The sequence below is a fragment of the Dermacentor variabilis genome, chromosome 3 (assembly GCF_050947875.1).
Source record: "Dermacentor variabilis isolate Ectoservices chromosome 3, ASM5094787v1, whole genome shotgun sequence".
Taxonomy (NCBI): Eukaryota; Metazoa; Arthropoda; class Arachnida; order Ixodida; family Ixodidae; genus Dermacentor; species Dermacentor variabilis.
Window position 1 is genome coordinate 149,609,166 of NC_134570.1, and position 22,787 is coordinate 149,631,952.

Consider the following 22,787-nt stretch of genomic DNA (forward strand, 5'->3'; position numbering starts at 1 on the left):
GCACAACGTGGTGCTGGGGTTAGGACAGACATCCGCGTGGTGACCGATGTTGCCACAGTTGTAGCAAATTTCCGTGTGTCTGCGAAAGAGCGTGCATCGAACAATGCTTGCTCCGCAGTAGATGTAACTTGGTACTTGCATTCCTTGGAAAAGGATTGTCATGGCTGTGGTGTTCTTGATTCTCTTCACCTCCAAGGCGTTGGGGTTGCGCTTCGTGACGATCAGTTCTCGGAGTTGGGAGTCGTTGAGCTCGAGGTCAATGCCCCGGACTACGCCTTTGCAGGTATTATCGGGTGGGGCGGGGTATACAGCGACCCGATACGTAGTGTCTTTCATGCGAATCTGTTGCACCGTGGCGTATGCTCTTGCGTTACGTTCGCTGGGGGTGCAGATGATGAAGATATTCTGAGTAACGTTGGGGCATATGGAGTCTTCCGTGAGGTCTTGAGGAGCCAGGGCTGCCGCTATTGCCAGGGCTTGCTCAACCTGCACTGGTGTGGATTTGGCCACGTTGAGACCGTCTCGGGGCCTTACGATGATACGGAACGTGTCGCTCGGTAGCTGAGGGAGTCTCGAGGTGGCGACGAGGCGCTGGTATGCGCTGTTCGGTCCGGCGGTGCGATCGCCGTCCCTTCGTCTGCCACGTGTACATGACGAACTTGCTCCTTGGGGTTGACTGGCCTTGCCCTTGCGTGGTTTGCGGTTATATGCCGCGATCCAGCCCGGGTCAATCGCGTCTTCCGGCGATATCGTCTCACCGGTGACGATTTCCATGCCGGTAGTGAGTGACTTGCGTTGGTCGCCCTAGGCCTACCTGCCTTTGCACGCCGAGGTTGAAAATTCGAACGCAGAAAATGTTGAGAAAGGGTCCACCCACCGAAATAAATCCGGTATCCACGGAATCCGTGTAACTTGCTGCTTTCGTTGGTGCACAATTCACTGCGATTTGGGGTGAATAACCTCGTGAAATCATTGATGATATCGGGAGCCGATGTTTGCTTGTCCGCACTAGTCGGCGCCCCACTACTCACCCCTGGAGCGACACAAATATTTTTTTCACCAATGCCTCGCACTCTCCGTCTCTGGAACAGCCTTCCAGATAGCATTGCTTCGCTCACAAATCATGATGCCTCTTACAGTGATTTGGTCAAACATTTTTCTCCACACTGTGCGCAGGGTTGAGTTAGTGCACGGGTACTTATCAATCTCATTACGTTTACGTTTTCAATGCATTGCCACGTGTTATGCCATATGTTTGTTTCCTGTTTTTTATGCGTTACGCTGTGTATAACGCCTCAACGCAAAGTACCTTGCTGCTCTTATGTAATACTTCTTGCTGTTTTTATGCAATACTTATCTCTTCATTCCTTTTCCTTTCTCTGTCTTTGTTTTTGACATCTTTCTGTACATATGTAAATTTCATTGTTTTGTGGCAATGTCTATCTATTTATGTTTATGCCTTGATATATTTTGCTGATTGTATCTTGTGATAAACTGTACCATATGTCCACCTCATGCTATGCTTCTTCATAGGCCTGTAAGGTCATTCTAAATAAATAAATAAATAAATTGCAGAGAATTGCAATATATTGCCTTATTCCAGAGAATCGTCATGTGACAACAAAAACATCTTTCCTGCGCAATGAATCATCGAAATAATGCTCTGTTATGGACATTATAATTATTGCCATCAACTGGTCGTGCAAAACGTCGCCATTGGTGGCTTTGCTTACGTGCATTGAAACAAAGGAGCATCCAGCAACAAACCATTGATTCCTGAAGCTGATAAAAACAGGCTGTAAAGAGCGTCACGTTACCTCTCATCATTTTGTTTTCTACAAGACCCGTTGACCTGGATATCAAATGAATATTTGCCTGCATATTTCTGATTCCCAACCGTATTGACATGGATACCAACCGATCGGGCCTCGAAGGAGCTCTGTGATAGTACCCACGATGGGCCTGACCACGGGGTAAAGGATGTCAAGTGAGGTTGCTTAACTTTCGCGAGCCCACATGTGATTCACAAACACAGTGAGATGGGTGTCAAACAAGTAGCAAGAGCTTTGCGATCGTACACACGTAGCGAAGGTCAAACCAAATGGGAGACGCTGTCATGTGACCTCACGTATACTTCGTGAAACCACGTGAAACAGACCACGTTAAAAAGAATCACGTGACATCAGGTAACTTTAGCCAACCCAGGGGTAATTATCAACCACGCCGACATGGATATTAAACGAACGTCACTTCAGTCTTTCCTATTGGAACACCATCACCTGGGCAGTCACGACGACTTGCTCACTCGACGGAACGACGTCGACACATTGTTGCCGCGGCTCGGGAACAACAGCCGCCTGATTGGTCCTGACCTCAACAGCAGGTGGATGAAGCTGCTTGCATTAAAACACATTGGCGCGAGTTGGTTTGAATCCATGATAGAGCTTGTAAGCGCGACTGAACGAGGACGTACAAAGAAACAGATACACAGAGGCGGTGCTACTTTCAACTATCGGTTTTATTTTCGCACACATACCTAAATATATACCGCGTGAGCGGAAACAAATGTGACAGCTAAAAAGAACATTCAGTGGTGCATGTTGATGAACCGTACAGGTGTAAGGCATGGAGAAATCACATACTGCAGTGGCTACGACGATAAACCAAGGAATCGTACCTCCTTTTCAGATAGCGACACTGATAGCGACACTATCGCACTTTTTCTCCAATTTTTCAGTTTCATAGGCCTCTACAATCTTCCTTGTCATCCTGCTATGAGCCCTATACAAAACATAAGTATTTTAAACATGGGTTTGCTGGAAGAATCTCGGCAATCATTACCCGAATGATCCGAGATTACCGTAGTGACGTTATATCGATGCTCTTTTAGTCTTTCATTGAGGCCTCTGCCGGTTTGACCAACATACGTTCTTCCGCACGAAAGCGGAATGGCATAGACAACGTTATGAGTGCAGGTTACAAATATGCTTGCGATGTTAAGTATAACATGCTTGCCTTTTGTTATGCTCTGAATTAATCTCTTGCATAGCTGCTGTAGACGCTCAGCGGCACAGAAAACCACGTCCATCCCCGACTTTGCCACTATTCCTTTGAGATTATGTGAAATTCAATGAATGTATGGTACCACAGCAACTTTCTTTGCTCTAGCAGAGGTACTGCTTCCCTTCGATGCGTTTATACCCTTACTGCTCAAGCCCTCCGCGACAGACGTGAGAATATGCATCGGGTAACCAGAATCTGCCAGGTGCTTGGCCTGATCTCCGAAACTGGTTCGGGCATTGCACCGTGGTATCTCGTTGAACCGTGCCGCATCGTCCCACTGATTGCTGCAGGAGCTTCCAGAGCTCGCTTCCTCGGCTTCTACATCGGACACAGGATTCTGCCACCCGAAATTCTCGCATTGTTCGGCTGCTGCCGGCTTTAACTAACCACGGGATTTGAATCTGCAAACTGATGCGCTGGGAATGGCAGCGACAAAGGCGAACGTATAGAGAAAACTTGCGGCTACTTCTGGAACCTGCAACAAACGGGAACTCGTGGGGAGAATTTTACCGGCTCATCGACCGTACGACGGAATTCCTATGGCAACACGTTCTACCAAGCCTGAGGCAGGGATTACAGTAGAAGCCTTCAGCATCAACGAGCCAGGTACACATTGTCGGTGACGTGGCGCTGCCGGACAAGGTACAGCAAGTACTCAAATGTGGGCCGAACTTTTCGACGCAGCTAAAGGAGCCTGCTCCCGATTTGTTGACAATGGCACGACGAGTATCAAAGTGAGTACCTGAAACCGAGTCGCAAAGGTGTGTATCAGAGGGTGTGGATGTGCTAACGCGATCCCGTCGTCTTAGCGAAAGGTTCTCCTTGAATAAGACCGTGAAGTTCATGAAATGCAATGCGCTCACACTTATAATAGCGGTTAAGGAGGGTGGATTCGTGGGGATGAACAAGGCGATGTATAATTGAGAGGCTCGTGAAGCCATTTAGTCAACCTGCAGGGTCAACTGGGTATTCATTGCGGAGATCGTTCCTAAAAACCTATGTTTGAAATACTTACATGTTGTATAGGGCTCGCAGCAGGATGACAAGGGAGATTGTGGAGGCCTATGAAATTGCAAAATTAGAGGAAAGGTGCGTGAGCAATTCATCGGTGTCGCTATCTGAAAAGGAGATACGATTTTGTGGTTTATCGTCGTAACCATCGCAGTATATGATTTCACCATGCCCCGCACACGTGTACGGTTCATCGACACGCACCACTGAATGTTCTTTTTCGCTGTCAGGTTTGTTTCCGCTCGTAAGCTATATATTTATCGATGCGTGCGAAAATAAAATCTACAGTTTATAGTAGCGCTGTCTCTGCGTATCTTTTGCTTTCTACGTCCTCATTCAGTCAGGCGTACACACTCTATCATGGAAGCTGCTTGCAGCAACGGTCTTAGACATACTTGAGTTTCACAGCTCCCTAGGCGAGGCCACTGGCCGACGTGGCTGCAGCGGCTGTCAGAGGAACTACTGGCATTGCAGTCGCGTTTTTCGTCACACGCCGTGTGTTGTTTGCTCCTGCTGCGAACTGGCCTGTACCGCTTAACCGCGGGTAATTGTAGTTTAGATACGCGCTCTGAGTTTTGGCACAAACCTGCCGCGCTTAAGTAAAAGTGACTTTACTGTGTAGGTGTACATGTGTCAATGCGTCACGCACGGTGCTTCGTCTAATATGATTGCTGCGATGCTGCAGTTGCCCCACATAACCTGCACCGCTCGCTCGATAGCGAATGGGGTTTAGCGGCCTGCTCAAATTTTTATGGCAACGTGAATGCGAAAAACGATATTTCGTTGTGCCAAGCTCGAAATGCACTTGTGGCAGGTGCATCCGGAATGTAGCAGTACGTTGCAAATGAGCGGGCGGGTGCGACGATTTCGTTTTCCAACCAACTTTTCCTACTCAGAAGTGTCGCACTGGTCTGCTGAGTACTTTTTTTCTAAATAAAGACGAGCGCCTGTATATAATCTGCAGCGGTATTAAGAACGTATCGCGCGCAGCTGGAGATTGTAAGGTGCACCAAATGCTACTCCTCTGCTGGTAAGCTAACCGCCTCTCATTATTTTAATACATAAACATTCTTTCGCGAGTGCCCTTGCAAAATCTCTGTCACGCGAAAAGTGTAATACCTTGTATCGGCACAAAATGCGTAATTTGAGAAGTTAAGACGTACATTTAATCGTTAAAGTAGTGTAAATGTAGATGATTTGTATGTGTAGAAGCTATAAACGATAAACAAACCAGTCTCCTATCCGGAAATTGAATGTGCTCGGTGAATATCACCGCCCGCCATCTGTTCTGTGTCTAACGAACCTAATTTGTGCATGCCTTTCTACATGTACCTCACGCATATAATTATATGTACGTTCAATGTCATCGGCAGGAAGTGGCAAGAACCGAGTCGACGACTGAAGTTTCATAGGTGCAAGGATTATTTATTTTCTGCGAACAAAATTGGCAACGCGCATTGCGAAGTCTTTTATTTACTTGAGCAAGCTTTTACAAAGTGATCTTGCATTTTTTACTGGCGAGTCACGTGAACATGGTCTGTAAATGGTCGTTTCATATCGTTCTTTTTTTTTTCTTTTTTGTCAAATGAATGCGCAGTATCGCATAAAACTTGATTAGTCATGTCGACGATTACAAGTCTTCACATCCAAATGCAGATACTTCAGCGTGACTGAAATGTTCGAGAATAAATCACCGGAAGCAGGATTCACTAAAGTGCGATGAAATAATGTTTCATTTTGTACGCGTTCAATAACGGTGAATATGCCAGGATTGTATTGGACGACCTCATTTCTCTGCGGATAAAGAGGCTTGTGGGTACAGAATCACGTGCATTTGAAGCCACGGGCATTTCTCTCCATCGTATTGCCCATACTTAAGTTTCTGTAGTCGCTTGGGGGTTGTGTTCGGAGCCTCGCTCGAATAAAGTTCCTTCTGCAGCAAGAGATAACGCTGACAAGCTTTTTCATGTACTGCACTACACTGCGTGTGGTGCACATATGGTCTTGTATGTCACCGTTTTACTTTGACTTGATGTTATGCACACCTGGTCGTGCTTAATTGTTAAGCCATCTGCTTCTCTGAGGATGATTTCAATTATGCTTTTCAAGGTAGTATAGCCGCTCGAAATAGCATTTTGTGGATTTCGTTGTAGCGTTTCGTGCAGCAAATTAGGTGCGATACTCTTCAGCGACAACACTTTCCATAACTCAAAAGATTCCACCTACGAGTTGCTCCACGTAAAAAGATTCACATATCGCAGCTACGGGGTGTCATCTTCAATGAATGCAAGCTTTCAGAGTACAGAAGGCAAAATCACGGTCGTGAGATTGTTGGTCACAGTCAGTAGCGCATATTTTGAAGGAATGCGCAACAACATTCCAAGTATAATTGGTTTGCCACCTGCATGAAGTGCATCCCTGCAATCTTACGCCGAAATGCCTGCCAACACTCGAGCTACTTCTGTTGCTGAACTTCATTTTTGCATCACATTTGTTGACTTTGAGATGTGTTCGAGAAGACCAGGAATAACTAAGTCGTGGAGTCGCGCCGTGAACAAGCGTGCATGTTTCTTGCGGGGAGAGAGAGAGAGAAGAAATTTTATTAATGAATGGCCGGCAGTTTCGTTGTGGTGGCCTCAGGTGGCGGCTGCAAGTCCTTGGACTCGGGCAGCATCTTTGGCTTGCCGGACGGCCCAGAGCTGGTCTGCCAACTCTGAACTTTTGAGAGCCGCCTCCCAGCGGCGGCGACGCCGATGGAGAAGGTCCCCGGCGGGCCCCGCAGCTGGGGCGGCGTCGGGGAGAAGCGAGCTCGAGGCTTCCCGTACTGTGGTAACGGCCGCGATTACGGACGCGTCGCGAACGGATGTGGTCCCATTACCGTAGTTGCCGGCACATTCCCAGAGCATATGTCGCAGCGTTGCTCGCTGTCCGCAAGCTTTATAGGCATCTGTTGGATATAAACCTGGGTAGAAGTGATGTAGGACCGCGGGGCTAGGGTAGCTGTGTGTCTGGAGCAAGCGTAAAGTTACGGCCTCATTCCTGTTTAACTTGTCGTGTGGTGGCGGGAATGTGCGTCTTCTTGCGGGGAATTAATATATATTTGTTCTCAAGAATTAAAATATACATTGTCGTCCTCAACATGACGCTCACACACGTCAGCCTTATCTGTGGGGCATTCCGTCTTTCGGCGCAGCATGTGTTTCTGTGTATAAATGTTTCTGCCGGCGTCGCGGGGAGCAAAAATAGTGACCACCAGCATCATGTTACGTCTGGCCGTTGGAGCAGTCCTGGGCAAAGCAGAACTGCACTGGAAACTTCTTCCTGTTGTAAGACGCCGAAACGCTCCTGCGCGAAACTTTTCACTGGAAGGAACCACCGGACATCTCATGACGCCAACATGACGCCAACATGACGCCACTGTAGCGAGAGACCAAGCAGCACTACCGAAATGCAAACAGAAGTGAAAGCAGAAACAAAACCAGAAGCGATAGAAGTGACGAAAGACGCGACCACAGCGCCCCTAGTTCGCGTCACCACCACTTCGGCCACCTGCCGAGCGCAGCTGTGAAACTGATGTTGTAGGAACGTTGGCTTACCAGGCGCCGCGTCGTTAATGCCGCGCTCACACTCCCGTCGACGTTTCCGGCATTTCGCCCTATCCGTTTGTTCTTCGCTGTCGCTCAAGGGTGGTAGCGAGATTGACGACTGAGACAGGGCTGCCGCTGGCTTTAAGGAAGCTATGCTCGCCTCGCTGCAAAAGAGGACGCTCTGCGCAGCGATGGTCTGCAGTTCCCGCAGCAAGCTCAGGTCTCCTGGTGGCAAGTTTGCAGGTGGGGTGGCGGACGTGTTGACCGGACTGGTATCGGCGAGGCACGACACGTCTGCCTCGTCGGTATTATACCCATGGTCCGGCGAGGGTGCGAAAATGGCCGACTCCTGGTGAACAAGCCATGAGTCGACAGGCCTGGCAAAGTCGTTGCGGCGGAGCATTCAACATTCGCGGAACACTTCAAAATTCAACGGAAGCGGCTCAATAGATGTCTAGCTGGCAGCCCTGCGGTTGCTAGTCCCTCGAGGGCGAAGCCGTGGGTGAGTATCCGTCGCGGATTCTCGCCCACTGAGAACGAACAACACAGACGCAATCGAACCTTCCGCCAAACGCTGACGGCATCGACTGCGGCGCATGCGAGAGCAAGGAGATGCGACCGCTCTCGTCAACTGTTAACGTGGAAGTCGCATCGAGGCATCCGAGCAGCCACCGGGAAAAAACGACCGCCCCCCCTCCCTCGCCTGACCCCAGTGCCATGTGCGCACGCGAGTTTGAACCGCGTTCGCCTGCTCACTCTCGTACGCTTTCACTCGCACATACAGCATACGGCTTTATTACCCTTAGACATTATATAGAACCTTATAGTGACGGCGACGCTTACGGCAGAAGTACCCCTGGAGTGTCCGTACAGTTCTATCGCAATAAAAAAAACCCGAAGATAGTACAAATGTCCCGCCGACCGGCGGCGGAAGTGACGCAGGCGTTAAGCACTCCCAACACATGGGCCGATCCCAAAGATAGTGCAATGTCGGGCCGACCCACGGCGGAGGTGAAGCAGGCGTTAAGCACTCCCCAAACGTGTGTCGATCCCGCAGATAGTGCAATGCCAGGCCGACCCGCGGTGTACCTGCAGGCCTGCACACACACGCAGCTTCGACGGTCATCTCTTTTCACAGAGTGGAAGGGCACTGAGCTTTTCTTTCGTCCTCCTTCCCGCTGTGTCAGGAAGCTGACGTCAATGGTAGGGCGCCACGCGCGCACGCCTCGTCATAAACGTTCTACAACGTGCTCGCGCTTTTCTCATTCTTCGTCAGAATGCCTTTCTTACCCTTTCTCAGAAACCAATTTTCACCGAATTTCCTGCCTTTCAGAGGGTAGGATAATATATCTAGTGGCCTCTACAACTGCTTAGCTAAGTAATACAGCTGCTGCTAATGTAGCGACGTTTTCATATATAACATCATCATCGGTGGCATTTGTCTCGTCGTAGGGCTTCTTTTATCATAGAACGCCTAGGGCCTCCGTGTTTGGACATTGGTTATACCACGGTCCTCTGTGCGTACACCTTGCGAAATTCACGTTAATAGCAGCAATATAAATTACTCCAAATTAAGAATATGAAATAATCTGTGCCGCTGTACTATAAGAGTTTGTCGCCAGTGTTCTTGCGATCATACTTCTACGCCCTTTTCTGGTAATGCCGTTCACTTAAAAACAGTCATTTATGCTCGTTGTGAAAGCTTTCGAAGCGCGCTGGAATGGGGATGAGCCGCACTTTTTTATAACACTCACTGCAGGAGGGAGTTCCGCTTGCGGTGTCCTCGCTCTCTTTTGTACGACAGGTGCAGCAGCTTTCAACCGACTACGTAAACAACCTCGTTATAACCACTATGCTGCGTAAACGGCACTCTCGCCTGTGAGGTTGTCCAAGTGAAACGTTCTGCGTTTTGTCTCTGAACCAGCATAGCCCGCTCAAGAATTGATCGTGACACGCGCGTGGTGAACAGCATGGGCCTTGTACAGACGTCTACCGTTGCTTCCCTGTTGTTATCGTTGGCAGCGTTGATGCCGCTAAGAGCTCGAACCCATTACCCTGAAGTTCCATGGAGGTTGGAAGGTATGGCGTTTATTGCTGTCGAAAAATTTCATCTCTTTGCACAAATACGTCACCCAACGCGAGATATTTCTTGGCTTTTCTGAATAATAGTATAGGTATAAGCTCCCTCGAGACAGGAGCCATGCAATAGGCTGTAAAAAAGAAAATGTTCCACTAGCTGATGCTCTTATTGCCCATACCTGCCTATTATGCAGATGCGGCAAGCTTCTTCGACATCCCCTTAATGATAATAGTTATTTCTTGGTGCATGTAAAGAAAGAAGAGTGTCTCTTGCGATCATTACACATTTGATAGCAATGCCATGAACAGGCATGATATTACGAACCCTATAGTAGAGGTCGGAGAACAAACAGTAAAGTATTGTGGCGATATCTCTCGAAGTGTTGGAGCCTGGTTCGTAAAGAAATTAAGAACGCATCAATTCACATGTCGAGGTGTACACGGCGAGAGATGGCGAAACAAAGTGACTGAAGGTAGCCTCCAATTGGAGCCATTATGTTCTCGCATAATTGCTGCAGCATAATTGCGGCATGAGTACTTGGGCCTCTCGTATTGTCGCCGAGACTTGCCTATTTCTCCCCCCCCCCCTTATTTTCAGCTAAGTGGGCAGTTGAAAAGGCTGGGTACTTTCAAGGAGACATTGTTGTTCCCGAAGGCCAACCCTTAGAGGTGAGAGCTCTTCTGCACTTTTTATGATTGTTGTTAGCGGCACATTTGTTCGCCGTCCTTTGACAGCCGTTCAAGAAGACCCCGATCGTGCTTGATGAAAACGTCGTTCTTTGTTATCTACACCGCTGTCCATGGTATATCACCCAGTAGAGTAGCGAACAATAGAGAACATTGCGTAGGACAGTCCGCAAAATACCTTTTAATTCTGATCCTTATGTCCAGGTGAACGCGGTGACCAGTGGAAAGCGGCTGTGGCCCGGTGGGGTCATTCCCTATACTGTGGACGACGTATTCAGTAAGTAAAGCACGTAGATAATTTGCATAAATAAAAAAATGTGGCGCTACGATCTTCTAGGTGAATGGAAAGACTGGCGCTCTTGGAACGTCCTAAAGCTCAAAAATTGAAGACACCGGATAAAATATTTTGCTCAGCATATGCCCCTCCCGTCCCCACCAACGATATAGGAATGTCGGAGCCCGTTCACATTTTGTCAAGTGATCGGGGCTTAGTATTGTTGCGACGAACAGCGTATTCATCTGACAAAAGAGCATCGATAGAGAGAGCATCATAAAAAGAGCATCGATAGCATTTTGCGATGGGTGTTTGAATTTTATTTTACATTTTTATTGTTTTGCCAGGTGAAGTTTGGGACGTTAGGGACATGACCAGAAATAGTTGTGGCTAATTTAGACGTGTCATTTATGATGATAGCGATGAAATGCAGTGCTCATTTTTTTATTCTGTAGGTTGCATTCTCTTCGCAAAAAAGCTCGCCGTATTTTAAGAGCAGTTGAAAACGTTTGCCAGAACTCGTCCTAAAATACAACGCAGTTTCTATTGCAGGTAACGCGCTTTGTTTTCATGTCTGTGTGTGTCAGACTCTACACAATTGTCCCTAGCTGTCTTAATGAAGCGGCCTCGAGCTTGAGAAGGATTTCGTTCGGCACAAGATTAACCACTTGTCACAATTGGACGTAAAATATTGTAGCACCAAATTTATGCTAATCAGTGTTATAGTTTTTTCTTTGTTGAAGAATTTGTTGAATGATGGTGGGTAGATTGTTCTAGAAAAACTGGTCACCCTGTATACGCAATGCCTCATGACCTCGAGCCTACCGTAATCTTGGAAGAACGCTAGCATAATCTTAATCCATAAGAAAGGGGACGCCAAAGACTTGAAAAATTATAGACCAGTCAGCTTACTGTCTGTTGCCTACAAAGTATTTACTAGGTAATCGCAAATAGAATAAGGAACACTTAGACCTCTGTCAACCAAAGGACCAGGCAGGATTTCGTAAAGGGTGCTCAACAATAGACCATATTCACACTATCAATCAGGTGAGAGATATGTGCGGAATATAACCAACCCTTATATATAGCTTTCATTGATTACGAGAAAGCGTTTGATTCAGTCGAAACCCCAGCAGCCATGGAGGCGTTACGGAATCAGGGTGTAGACGAGCCATATGTAAAGATACTAAAAAATATATGTAGAGGCTCCACAGCCACCGTAGTCCTTCATAAAGAAATCAACAAAATCCCAATAAAGAAAGGCGTCAGGCAGGGAGATACGATCTTTCCTATGCTATTAACAGTGTGTTTACAGAAGGTATTCAGAGACTTCGATTGGGATGAACTGGGGGTAATAATTAATGGAGAGTACCTTAGTAACTTGCGATTCGCTGATGATATTGCCTTGCTTAGTAACTCAGGGGACCGATTGCAATGCATGCTCACTGACCTGGAGAGGCAAAGCAGAAAGGTGGGTCTAAAAACTAATCTGCAGAAAACTAAGGTAACGTTTAACAGTCTCGGAAGAGAACAGCAGTTTACGATAGGTAGCGAGACACTGGAAGTGGTAAGGGAATACATCTGCTAAGGGCAGGTAGTGACCGCGGATGCGTATCATGAGACTGAAATAATCAGAAGAAAAAGATTGGGCTGCGGTGCGTTTGGCAGGCATTCTCAGCTCATGAACAGCAGGTTGCCATTATCCCTCAAAAGAAAAGTCAGTAACAGTTGTGTCTTACCAGTACTCACCTACAGGGCAGAAACCTAGAAACTTACGAAAAGGGTTGTACTTAAATTGAGGACGACGCAACGAGCTATGGAAAGAAGAATGATTATTGTAACGTTAAGGGATAAGAAAAGAGCAGATTGGGTGAGGGAACAAACGCGAGTTAATGACATCTTAGTAGAAATCAAGAAAACGAAATGGGGGGGGGGGCATGGGCAGGAGATTTAATGAGGAGGGAAGATAACCGATGGTGATTAAGGGTTACGTACTGGATTCCAAGAGAAGGGAAGCGTAGCAGGGGGCGGTAGAAAGTCAGGTGGGCGGATGAGATTAAGAAGTTTGCAGGGACAACGTGGGCACAATTAGCACATGACCGGGGTAGTTGGAGAAGTATGGGAGAGGCCTTTGCCCTTCAGTGGGCGTTGCTAGGCTGATGATGATGATGTTGACACTTTTTTCTTTTACTAATAAGGCAGCAAAGCAGAATTGCATTATTGAGAAGGATTTCCTCAACAAACACTAGAAACGGAAAGAACGGGGCAAGGCAGTGTCAAGTCCATGTTAAGTATGAGCGAACTGTCCCCTCACCAAGTCCGTAGATATCTTTTTATGTGAATTTGTAGAAATTTATACATGTCTATAGTATTCCCCATTTCGACGTTTCATGAAAATTACAGTAACATTTAACGGCTTCTATTGTGGCTCAGATGAATTATATATTTGTTGTGAGACAAGCTCAGAATTAAAAGCCATATCGAGTACATACCTGCGTTGTAGTTGGAGAAGTATGGGAGAGGCCTTTGCCCTGCAGTGGGCGTAGCTAGGCTGATGATGATGATGATGTTGACACTTTCTTCTTTTACTAATAAGGCAGCAAAGCAGAATTGCATTATTGTGAAGGATTTCCTCAACAAACACTAGAAACGGAAAGAACGGGGCAAGACAGTGTCAAGTCCATGTTAAGTATGAGCCAACTGGCAGCCTAGCCCCGGGCACCAACATCAACAACCGTTGGACAAATAAAGTTTATTCCTATCCTATCCCCTCACCAAGTCCGTAGATATCTTTTTATGTGAATCTGTAGAAATTTATACATGTCTATAGTATTCCCCATTCCGATGTCCCATGAAAATTACAGTAACATTTAACGGCTTCTATTGTGGCTCAGATGAATTATATATTTGTTGTGAGACAAGCTCAGAATTAAAAGCCATCTCGAGCACATACCTGCATTGCTGTATAGACTCTGGCGCGCAAGACACCCTGCAATTAAGAAATCCATGTGTTCTAATGGAGCTATTATTTATTCTTAATTTTCGCTTTGTTTGATACAAAGCAAGAAGGACGTGATGGGCAGGGAGATCCCTAGCGCACCGCTTTATTTCCAGTGAATGTATATAATTCGTGGAGTATGTTGTAGGGCACTACTACCTTCCGTAGTCATCTGATCACAAAATATGGTGACACGCCCAGCGCGCTGATGGTGGGCGAGCAGTGGAATGGGCGGTTGCGAAATCAAAGGCCAGCGGCGCTTGGTCCCGCTCCCGCCTGATTGAGCGGGCTGTGTTCAAGTATAGATCATGGATCCCAGGCACCAGCGTCTGTGCCGTTTTTCGTCATCCACAATGTCATTAGGCTTGTCATTGTGCACATTTTCGTGACCGTGCCCTGTATCTTAGTGCCTCTCAGTCAGGGTGTCATTTTTACCTACCAACGGCACGCCAAATGAGCACAACTACCAACCTATTTTGGTGATGGACAAGGAAGTCCATCTAGCGGCATCGCAATCGGAACAGTCCGTAGTAAAAATGGAGGCAGCTATGACGAAAGCTTTGACGAATGTTTTCGAATTCCGTTGAAGCTTTTCTGGTCACATATGAATAGAGAGCTTAGAACGGGACCTCTTTGGCGTGTGTTACATCAAGAAAATGGCAACCACGCCATTTTACCGCTTGTAGCAACGTTTCAGCGTTGCCAGTACAAATGCGTAATTGACCTAATCAAGCAGCGCTGGATTTTGATCGACCTCAATGAGTGTTAGGTCTCCATTGTCGGAGAAAACGATGCTTGCAGAGTTATCGTTATATACGCCGCAGAGAGATCATCTGTCACTGTCCGCCGAAGGGATCAAAAAATAGGCGCTCGGCAGTGTTCAGGGCCCGCGTGGCCACCCCTTTATTTCACTGTCATCCTGCCCAAACTTTCTTACCGCTCATGTAAGCCCCTCATGTCTGCTACTGCACGCTTTTAATGTAAAAGAAATATATATACACTTATGCTAAAATCTGGCTCGCTAAGGCACACCCTTCCTAAGCGAGAACTGGGGAGCAGCCGTAGCATCAGGGAATCGTGCTCGCCTCGCAGCCTGGTGGCCTGGGTTTGTTTGACAACCAGACCAAAGCGTACCTAATTTTCTTTTGAAAGCCACTAATTCACTTTGTTTACAGGAACCTCCGTCAGGAAAGTGAGGTCAGCCCGAGCATTTCTTGACGTGATTTAACTCTTTGGGGCGTTGGACGTTTTCCTTCACGGCGAAGTTTGGACAGCTCATCGCCAAAGGCACCGCCTACATAGAAATGATCCGCCGGCAGGATTCGAGCACAGGAACTTTAGCACAGAAGCAAGACATTGAAACCATTACGCCACGGTCGCATGCATCGACAATCTGCATAAAACACCCATATAAATTTCTTGCGGGCAAGTGAATGAGCAAAACGAGAACAAGGTGAAAGCAGGAGCAAACGTTTCGACAAGCGGACTTCTCTCTCAAGGCCACGTATGCAACATTTTCAAGTCGCGGGTACGCCAGCGACCGGAGTCGCTTGTAGCGTTTCAGTTTGGACACCTGGCCAGGTTGAGCCGCTATTGACAACGATTTCGCGCGTTCGCAGAGTATTCTGCAGACGAGGAAAGAAAAAAAACAAAAATTAGTCAATTTTACACTCAGTAGGGTGCTTTGTCTTTTTTACAGCTCCGCTGGTAGCCAATATTCCCTGAGTGGAATGGCTGCGAATCTTTAGCGTAATTTTTATTTTGCCCTTTGTATCCTAACAAGGCGGTAAGCTTGAACAGCGTAGGAAATGAAGTTCTCCCTCCAACTGCTGATGAAATGGTGTTTTGCAGAAAACCGCAAATGACACCATAGGACGAGTGATTGATGGACAAACTTGGCGATATTATGGAACACGAAAATTGTTGAAGATAGCGGGTCAGCCAAGAAAGAAGTTATCATACTCCCCGCCCCGACATGAAGGGTTATTTCCATGTCCATTGCGAAGAGTCAGTCCGGTTGTGCCATAGAAAAGCGAGAAGTTCCAGTAGGTCAGTGATTGTGAATTCAATATGCCTACGTGGCGTTGTTCACTGGCTCGTCCAGATTCACGTTGTGACCGGAATCCGCAGCACTCTGCGCTCGGTACTTACACTCTTGCCGAATGCACAGTGTGACTTTGATTAGTAGAGCTAATACTGGTGCGCGCTGGTAGAGGAGCTAGACGACGCTGCCCAACGTTGAACAGCAGCAGGTGATGCTTTCCATGGTTGGGGTTGCTCAGCCATTGTTGAAATAATGGGGGTGCCGCCATGCATTGCGAAGTGTCGGCAAAGCAGTTTGCGAAACGGACACCTAACGCTGTCTTTGTACTGCGCAGATTTTGTGCAGACGGTGTCTGGGCTCAGGTCCATTCTAGTCCTTGCCTTATTGTATTTCTGCCTCGGTCATAGTGTCATAGTTTAGCCATCCATTGTTTGTGCCACGTGGTGTTCTTTGGGAGTTAAGCGGTCAGTTCTGGCAACAAGACATACGGCAGTGGGCGTTCGTTTACGTTGATAGCACTACGACGTTAAGCCTCCTGTTGTCGCGAAAAACATTGACCAGAATTGCTTTCTCCAGTTCACTCGTGAGCCTCCGTAGTAATCATTACAATGAGTGTTCGTTGTCTCCAAGGTACAGCACCTTGATTCTTCGGTGCAAATGATAACTTCTGAATTCTCACATTGTGCCTAACTGGACGCTAGTTAAATATTATTTTGTAGATTCCTGTGGTCGCTTGTTCTGCACCATATCAAATGCTCTTGCGGTGTCAATGCAGCTGAGCTGGTTAAAGGCTATTCTTTTTGTGCTTTCAGCGCCGAAGCTCTAAAGACACACACCTGATGGCTGTCTTCAGTTCCGTCATCCTCGTCATTAATGATGTTAATACGCGCTTTAAACAGGACAATATCGCTTTCAGTAACAAGTACTACTAAGACAGTGAATACTTCTGTCTATATGTAATTTTTACTCAATTTCCTTCAACCTGTTCGCAGCTTGGAGCATCGGTCTTGGAGATTGGTATATCAAGCTTGAGCTTTAGCAACGCTTCATGGCATAGGAGCAAAATCGTTGTCATTTCACTTCCGGATATCTGCAGTTTGTTTATCTTGTTCAGACTTTGCTTGCTCCGATTATATCGACAATCTTACACTTCAACGTAACCAGTTAATCCTTCAAGTCTACCCGAAGGGTATACTTTCTTTAAATTTCATCGTAAGAACTCCACTCTTTGATCTTTCAGTTTAGAAAAGAAAGCCTCTCCTGGAGCATTTGAAGCCTGCAGCTCATCAGGTGACGCTAAAGCGCCGTGTCCTCCCTAAGCGCCCCGTCGATATCGTTGAAGATGATGCATTCTGTCTTTCTAATAAGTGCGCCAGCCATGGTTAGCAAGGGCTCCTTGCTGCTGGTGGCGGTTGTTGGCGTGTTGAACGCACTCGGTTACGTTGACTTCGCTATTCGCGGCGTATTAAAGATGTTTTCTCTCCACAGTGAACACGTGGGTGGGCCCATCATCAGTCTGTTCGTGCGGATGTTGGGTCTTTGATTAATACAGCCCCGGGGTTTCATGGTAGCATGTTTGCGGACACCTTCAAAAGACCTCACAGGACGAGCGGTCTTAGAGAAAGATGGTCATTCAATCGACCACCTTGGAGACTCTCGTACTTCTGATTGAGCCATTTCTAGACACTTTTTCTTTAGCAGGAGGCCATATTCTCGTGCTGAGCCTCACGAGAATTGCCATACAGGCAATGGTGGAAGCCTCCTGTCGATAGTCATCGCAGTCGTCGTAGGCTAGTTGCTTTTCTGCTGATCAGAACTTCACGACTTTCCGCAGTCCGGAAACAACCAACCACACGCAGCATCTCAATCGAGACTACATTCTCCCTCGTGGCGTGTTAAGTGAATCAGCGACGCCTGTGTGATCGAAGCCCCTTTCTTTTCCTATATAAGGTTCCTAAGTACGTATCTGGTCTCCATGTTGTGCCCAATAGAGCTCTGTGAAAGACTCCTTACTGGCTATACGAGTGCATACCAGGCGCTTCATTTAATAACTCGGGTACCTATACAAGATAATTCCTGTCGCTTATCCTACACTCGAACTGAATGGCAGCCAATAACTCCATATTCCATAAACTATGATGCCAGTTTGGCTCGAGGCCTACTGCCAAGTGAAGCACTATGCGTGGACTGCATTTATGTGCCTTCAGTTCATTTGTCTTATCAAAGAATCAGCATTTCTCAATCCAATCAGACTCCGGACCGGAGACGCGCTGATATTGGTAGGAATAATGAAAGGCGGTTACAGTTGCTTAGAGGAAAACGCAAGAAAAAAAATATCTTGGCGACAGTTACAACTACCCCATATCATCAGAGGTGATGGTGATATTGTTAATCCTTTAGTCTGTTCTTGGAAAATGTGCTTTATTGGTTCAGTACTTGAACATTTCACTGATTATAACATTCCATTTTTATTGAGAAAAGCTGATTCCACGCCTGTTCGAACTGTATTAGGTGTAACTGTCAGCCACCGAAATTCTGAGAAATGAATAGTAACTTTAAGAAAATTGTTTGCAGTAATTTGATGTTCAGAAATCAGTGTGTTTCATATTTTCAGCATATGAAGAGACGATTAAAGACATCAGAATGTGGATGAACATGATCGAGTACCTGACCTGCCTACAATTTGTGGAGCGCACTACCGAGCCAGACTTCATCCATATTCATTCCGGTACTGGGTGAGTGATGATGTGCGCAGTAATTGAATAACGCCGAGGCAGTTTTGCCTAGCTCTAGTGTATTTTTAATGAAAGTGAGATCACATGCCTTTCCTTAAGGCACCAAGATTCGTGGCTGATTTGCTCACATCATACACGTTTGTTCGTAGATATCTTTTGGCGACATTTGCCTATCTTGCCTAAATCGAGGTGAAATTTAACCAGTATTGAAGCTGACCTCTCATATTTGGGGACCCGAAACTGAGCAACTGAATCTCTTGTAATTGTGCGTTACACCAGGGCTAATAAGTTGCCAGAATGTGGTCAGACAGTCTTAAACCGCGTGATACATGCACTACAGTTGCCTTGTTAAACCGCACCAGCAAGGCACGAAGGAAGGCTTAAAGAGCATGTGATGCTTCCTATGTGCGCGTGATCCTCCTTATACGGGCTAGAAAGATGTCTCACTAGACATAAGTAGCAAGAAAATCGTCGTTGGTGCTCGTGGAGGGCAGTGCATGTAGCAGGTGTTTTGGTGAATGCGCAGCCAGGGCAAGAAGCGCTTCTGTGAGCCATGCGCGAGGGCATGACAGGGACATGAGAGTGTCTTGTAGTGGTGCCATTTGTTTAACGTCTTATTTTTTTAGGGGGGGGGGAGTTACAGCGATTTCGAATAGGATGAGGAAGAACCACGGCGACATGAATCGCGCACGTCATGATGACTGGGTGCCTACTAACACCAGAAGAGACTCAAATCAGGCGTGTTCGGTATGCAGATGATAACAAGCAGAGAAATGTTACCCATATACGCCAAAGTGCAGCTTGGATGTGCCTTTTGCAAGGACAAACAGCAGGACTAGGCGAAATAGAACAAAAGAAAGCAGCTCACATACACGTTTCCAGGAAACAGTAGAACATTATGTGGTTACATGATGCTTTATTCGAATCTGTGTGCTGTGCCTAAAAGATTCAATCCCACGAGATGGCTGTGTGATACATAAACTTGGTGAATGTACACGTAGGGTTATTAGGCTTCTGCTCCCTGCTCTCTTGCATGTGTATTATATGAGGTTGGAAGTCCCCATCTCATGGCGTAATAAATTAATTCGTAGAAATTCGCATTAGAGCGTCGACGGGTTCGGAAGCATTCACAATAGCGAACATGGAAGGTTTCCCTTTTTAATGGTACGCGGATGTGTTCTCTTTGTTTGAATAACCTATGACATGCGAATAAAAGAACAATATGCGGTGAGATATCGAACGAGGGTATGCTGAAGCTTATCGCTGTTGCAAACTGCGCGCTTAGCTGGTGTACCCTTTTGCGGGCAAAAATAAATGGATACATACACACGGGATTCTAAACTTGCTCCAGGTGCACTGCGCTTTTTTTCAGAACCGAACTTCCGTTCATTTATCATTCAAGACGTGTGCAACGCGATGCAGGTGCTACTCCTACGTCGGTCGCAATGGTGGCGAGCAGGTCCTCTCCCTGGGCAGAGGCTGCCTATACGAGGGCACGGTCGTCCACGAGCTGCTTCACGCAGCTGGCCTCCACCACGCGCACACGCGTCCAGACAGGGACGAGCACCTGGACATCTTATGGACAAATATTGATCCAGGTAGGTGAACTCTCGTGAAAACAAGGTTTTACTCGTGACTGAAGTGTGTTTCAGCAACTATATGCATCCTAGGCGCAGATAATATGAGAAGTTCCTTGCCATTATTTTCCTTGAGCGTACCAAGATCGGTCGCTCGTGAGTGGCAGTCGATAAGAAAGCAATAAAAGGAAATGAGAGAAATCGGTACATTGTTTGAACCCTGCATTCATCACGGGGTTCACGAGCATCTCTCTCCTCATCACTGCACCCCGGTAAGACCTCTGTCGGTGCGACACAGAGACCGTTGTCGACAGGAGCTGTTAGAAATTCCGGTAGTGTTATGCTGTACAATGCACAAAAAAGAAAGAAAAGAAAGACAGATTCCTCAGCTGCAAGTATATGGCAAAACCAAGTAGCTTTGTAGCAATCTCCCCCTTTACATGGTCTTGTAATCTGATGCATAGAACCCAACAAGGTATTACATAAAAATGCTCAATATTGATCAAGAGCGTCGCTATACACTGCTGTCAATTTTTGTCTCTGCAGACAGGCCAAGTTATTCAAATTGGCGTGTGCCGTTTCGTTTTTCTGCGCCAATCTCAGCTTCTAAGCTAGTCCTACTCATCTGCCTTCCTATCTCTTTATTTATTTCTTTTCTTTTTTTCCCTCCCTACCTTTTGTTTCTTTGTTGCTGTCTCTCTCATGCTGAGCTTTATTTTCAGTTCCTATGTTTCGCACATGACTTTAGAAAAAGCCTTGATGTTTCAAGGAACCGTGATGTTACAGCGTTACCTTATACCTAGCTCGTAACTTCTGAGCGCAGTAAAGTTAACAGTCCAATGGTAATGTCTGTATTTGCTTTATTTGTTATTTTCGAGGAGCCAGATATCAAATGAAAGGTAAAACTGCTGTTCTCATAACCTGCCCAAGAATCAAGCACAGTTAAATGCTCCACCCTTCACCAGGTAGATGATTCTATGCCCTCTATATGTCGCTTGCGTTTATGGCTTTTAAACGCCACTTTATTTGTTCACGCAGACTACATCGACCACTTCGAGAAGCAAGACCTCCCAGCAGAGGAGCTGCCCGTGCCATTTGACACGCTATCTGTCATGCTGTATCCTGCGGACGCATTCGTCCGCCGTGCAGGCCTTACAACTATCAAGGCGAAAGACGGAAGCCCGTTGCCTCAACTATACAATAAAACGGGACTCAGCGACATCGACATTCTGACCGTCGGCATTTTGTACAACTGCTCAAGAAGATGGCGTCCAAAACTAGTGCCGCACGAACTTTGACGACACTGCATTTATTAAACGAGCATAAATGGTTTCGCGTAACAAACATAAAGTGCCCCATAACAAGCACGATATGGGGTACTTCCGTGGCCTAGTCGTGGTGTCCTTTCACGACATAAGATTCTTGGTCCGCGGCCTTTCAATGACAGCGGAAACTGCGCATTCCTCCCTCTGCGCTCCCTAACCTGACAATCGTCTACCATATCGGGACGTAGTGGTTATGGTAAAGAACACAGTAGCAATACTGTGAATGACGAAACCAACTTGCAGGGCGACTCTGTGCCCACAAAACTGGCTACACTCAAAGCACAACGATGGCTGCGAACAGAGTCCGCGATCGTCGAAATCTGATCAGCGAGTCAAGCGCGTCGGCTTTTATATATGAGTCATCGAAGGCTCCCGAGTAATCGGTGGTGCTCGCATGCCTTCCGGTAAGTACTGCACAATTCGCGTCGCTCACACAATCAGATTGCAAAAGGTTCGGTGACAGCAGACAACTGGGTATAAACATCGATAACATCGGGGAAATTTCTGAGACCTGTTGGCGCGTCCTGCGCCGAACAATAGTGCTTAACATTTCTTAGGCGGTGAAAAGCGGGCAGCGGTGAAAGACAAACAAGTACACGTGTCAATACTCCCCTCCTAAAAAGCATCGTCCCGATGCAGCAAACAAACAAAGAAACGAAAATCTAAACCATCCGTAGTAAGACACAACAAAATAACGAAGTTTAACGTAATTGTTCTGCAGAAACGCGCGAAGTGGAGAAGTAATTGATTAACGGAAAATGAGACATACATCCAATCGTAGCAATTGCTACAAAGGAAACTGTAAAGAGTGAAAGAAACAGAATTTTTTTTCAACTACGAGACATTTCTTTCGAGGAACCCGTATGACTTTCCTTTGTAGCAATTGCTACGATTGGGTGAATGTCTCGTTTACCCTTAATTAAAATAACTACGTTCTCCAGCGGGCCTAATAGGGCTGAAGAGGCACCGCGTGGACCACTTTAGATCGTGCGCGACGCCGCTGTGATTGCGCAATGTCGCCTGACACGAGCTCATAGTCCAGTGCGCTAATACGTCAGATGATCTTGTAAGGTCGGAAATAGCGTCGCAATAATTTCTCGCTTAGACCTCGTCGGCGTATGTGGGTCCCAACCGCTGGGCTGGTATTACACGTAGCATCGTCGAAGATTGTAGTGTCGGCTGTGTGTCCTCTGCTGGTTTTTGCGCGCAGGCGGGCGAGCTGTCGGGCGTCTTCGGTGTGCTGGAGATCGGTGGCAGCATGGCGTCGAGAGTCCCCCCAACGTCGAATTCTTTCCGTAAACCAGCTTGGATGGCGTGATATGCGTTGTTTCTTGTTCGGCCGTGTTATCTACGAAGGTTCCGTACGGAAGGACGGCAACGCATGTCTTGTGCTCGACATCGGCGTAC

At 46.8% G+C, this 22,787-nt stretch overlaps 1 protein-coding gene across 1 annotated transcript; it reads left to right on the forward strand.

Annotated features, from left to right (window-relative positions):
- The first annotated feature begins 8,146 nt into the window (after nucleotides 1–8,146).
- On the forward strand, nucleotides 8,147–21,420 carry LOC142574257 (high choriolytic enzyme 1-like). The gene is made up of 6 exons (XM_075683386.1): nucleotides 8,147–8,163; nucleotides 10,339–10,409; nucleotides 10,632–10,704; nucleotides 18,358–18,478; nucleotides 19,901–20,076; nucleotides 21,094–21,420. The coding sequence occupies exons 4-6, from the start codon at nucleotides 18,387–18,389 to the stop codon at nucleotides 21,351–21,353; spliced, it is 528 nt and encodes a 175-aa protein (XP_075539501.1). The 5' UTR covers nucleotides 8,147–8,163; nucleotides 10,339–10,409; nucleotides 10,632–10,704; nucleotides 18,358–18,386; the 3' UTR covers nucleotides 21,354–21,420.
- The last annotated feature ends 1,367 nt before the right edge of the window (nucleotides 21,421–22,787 follow it).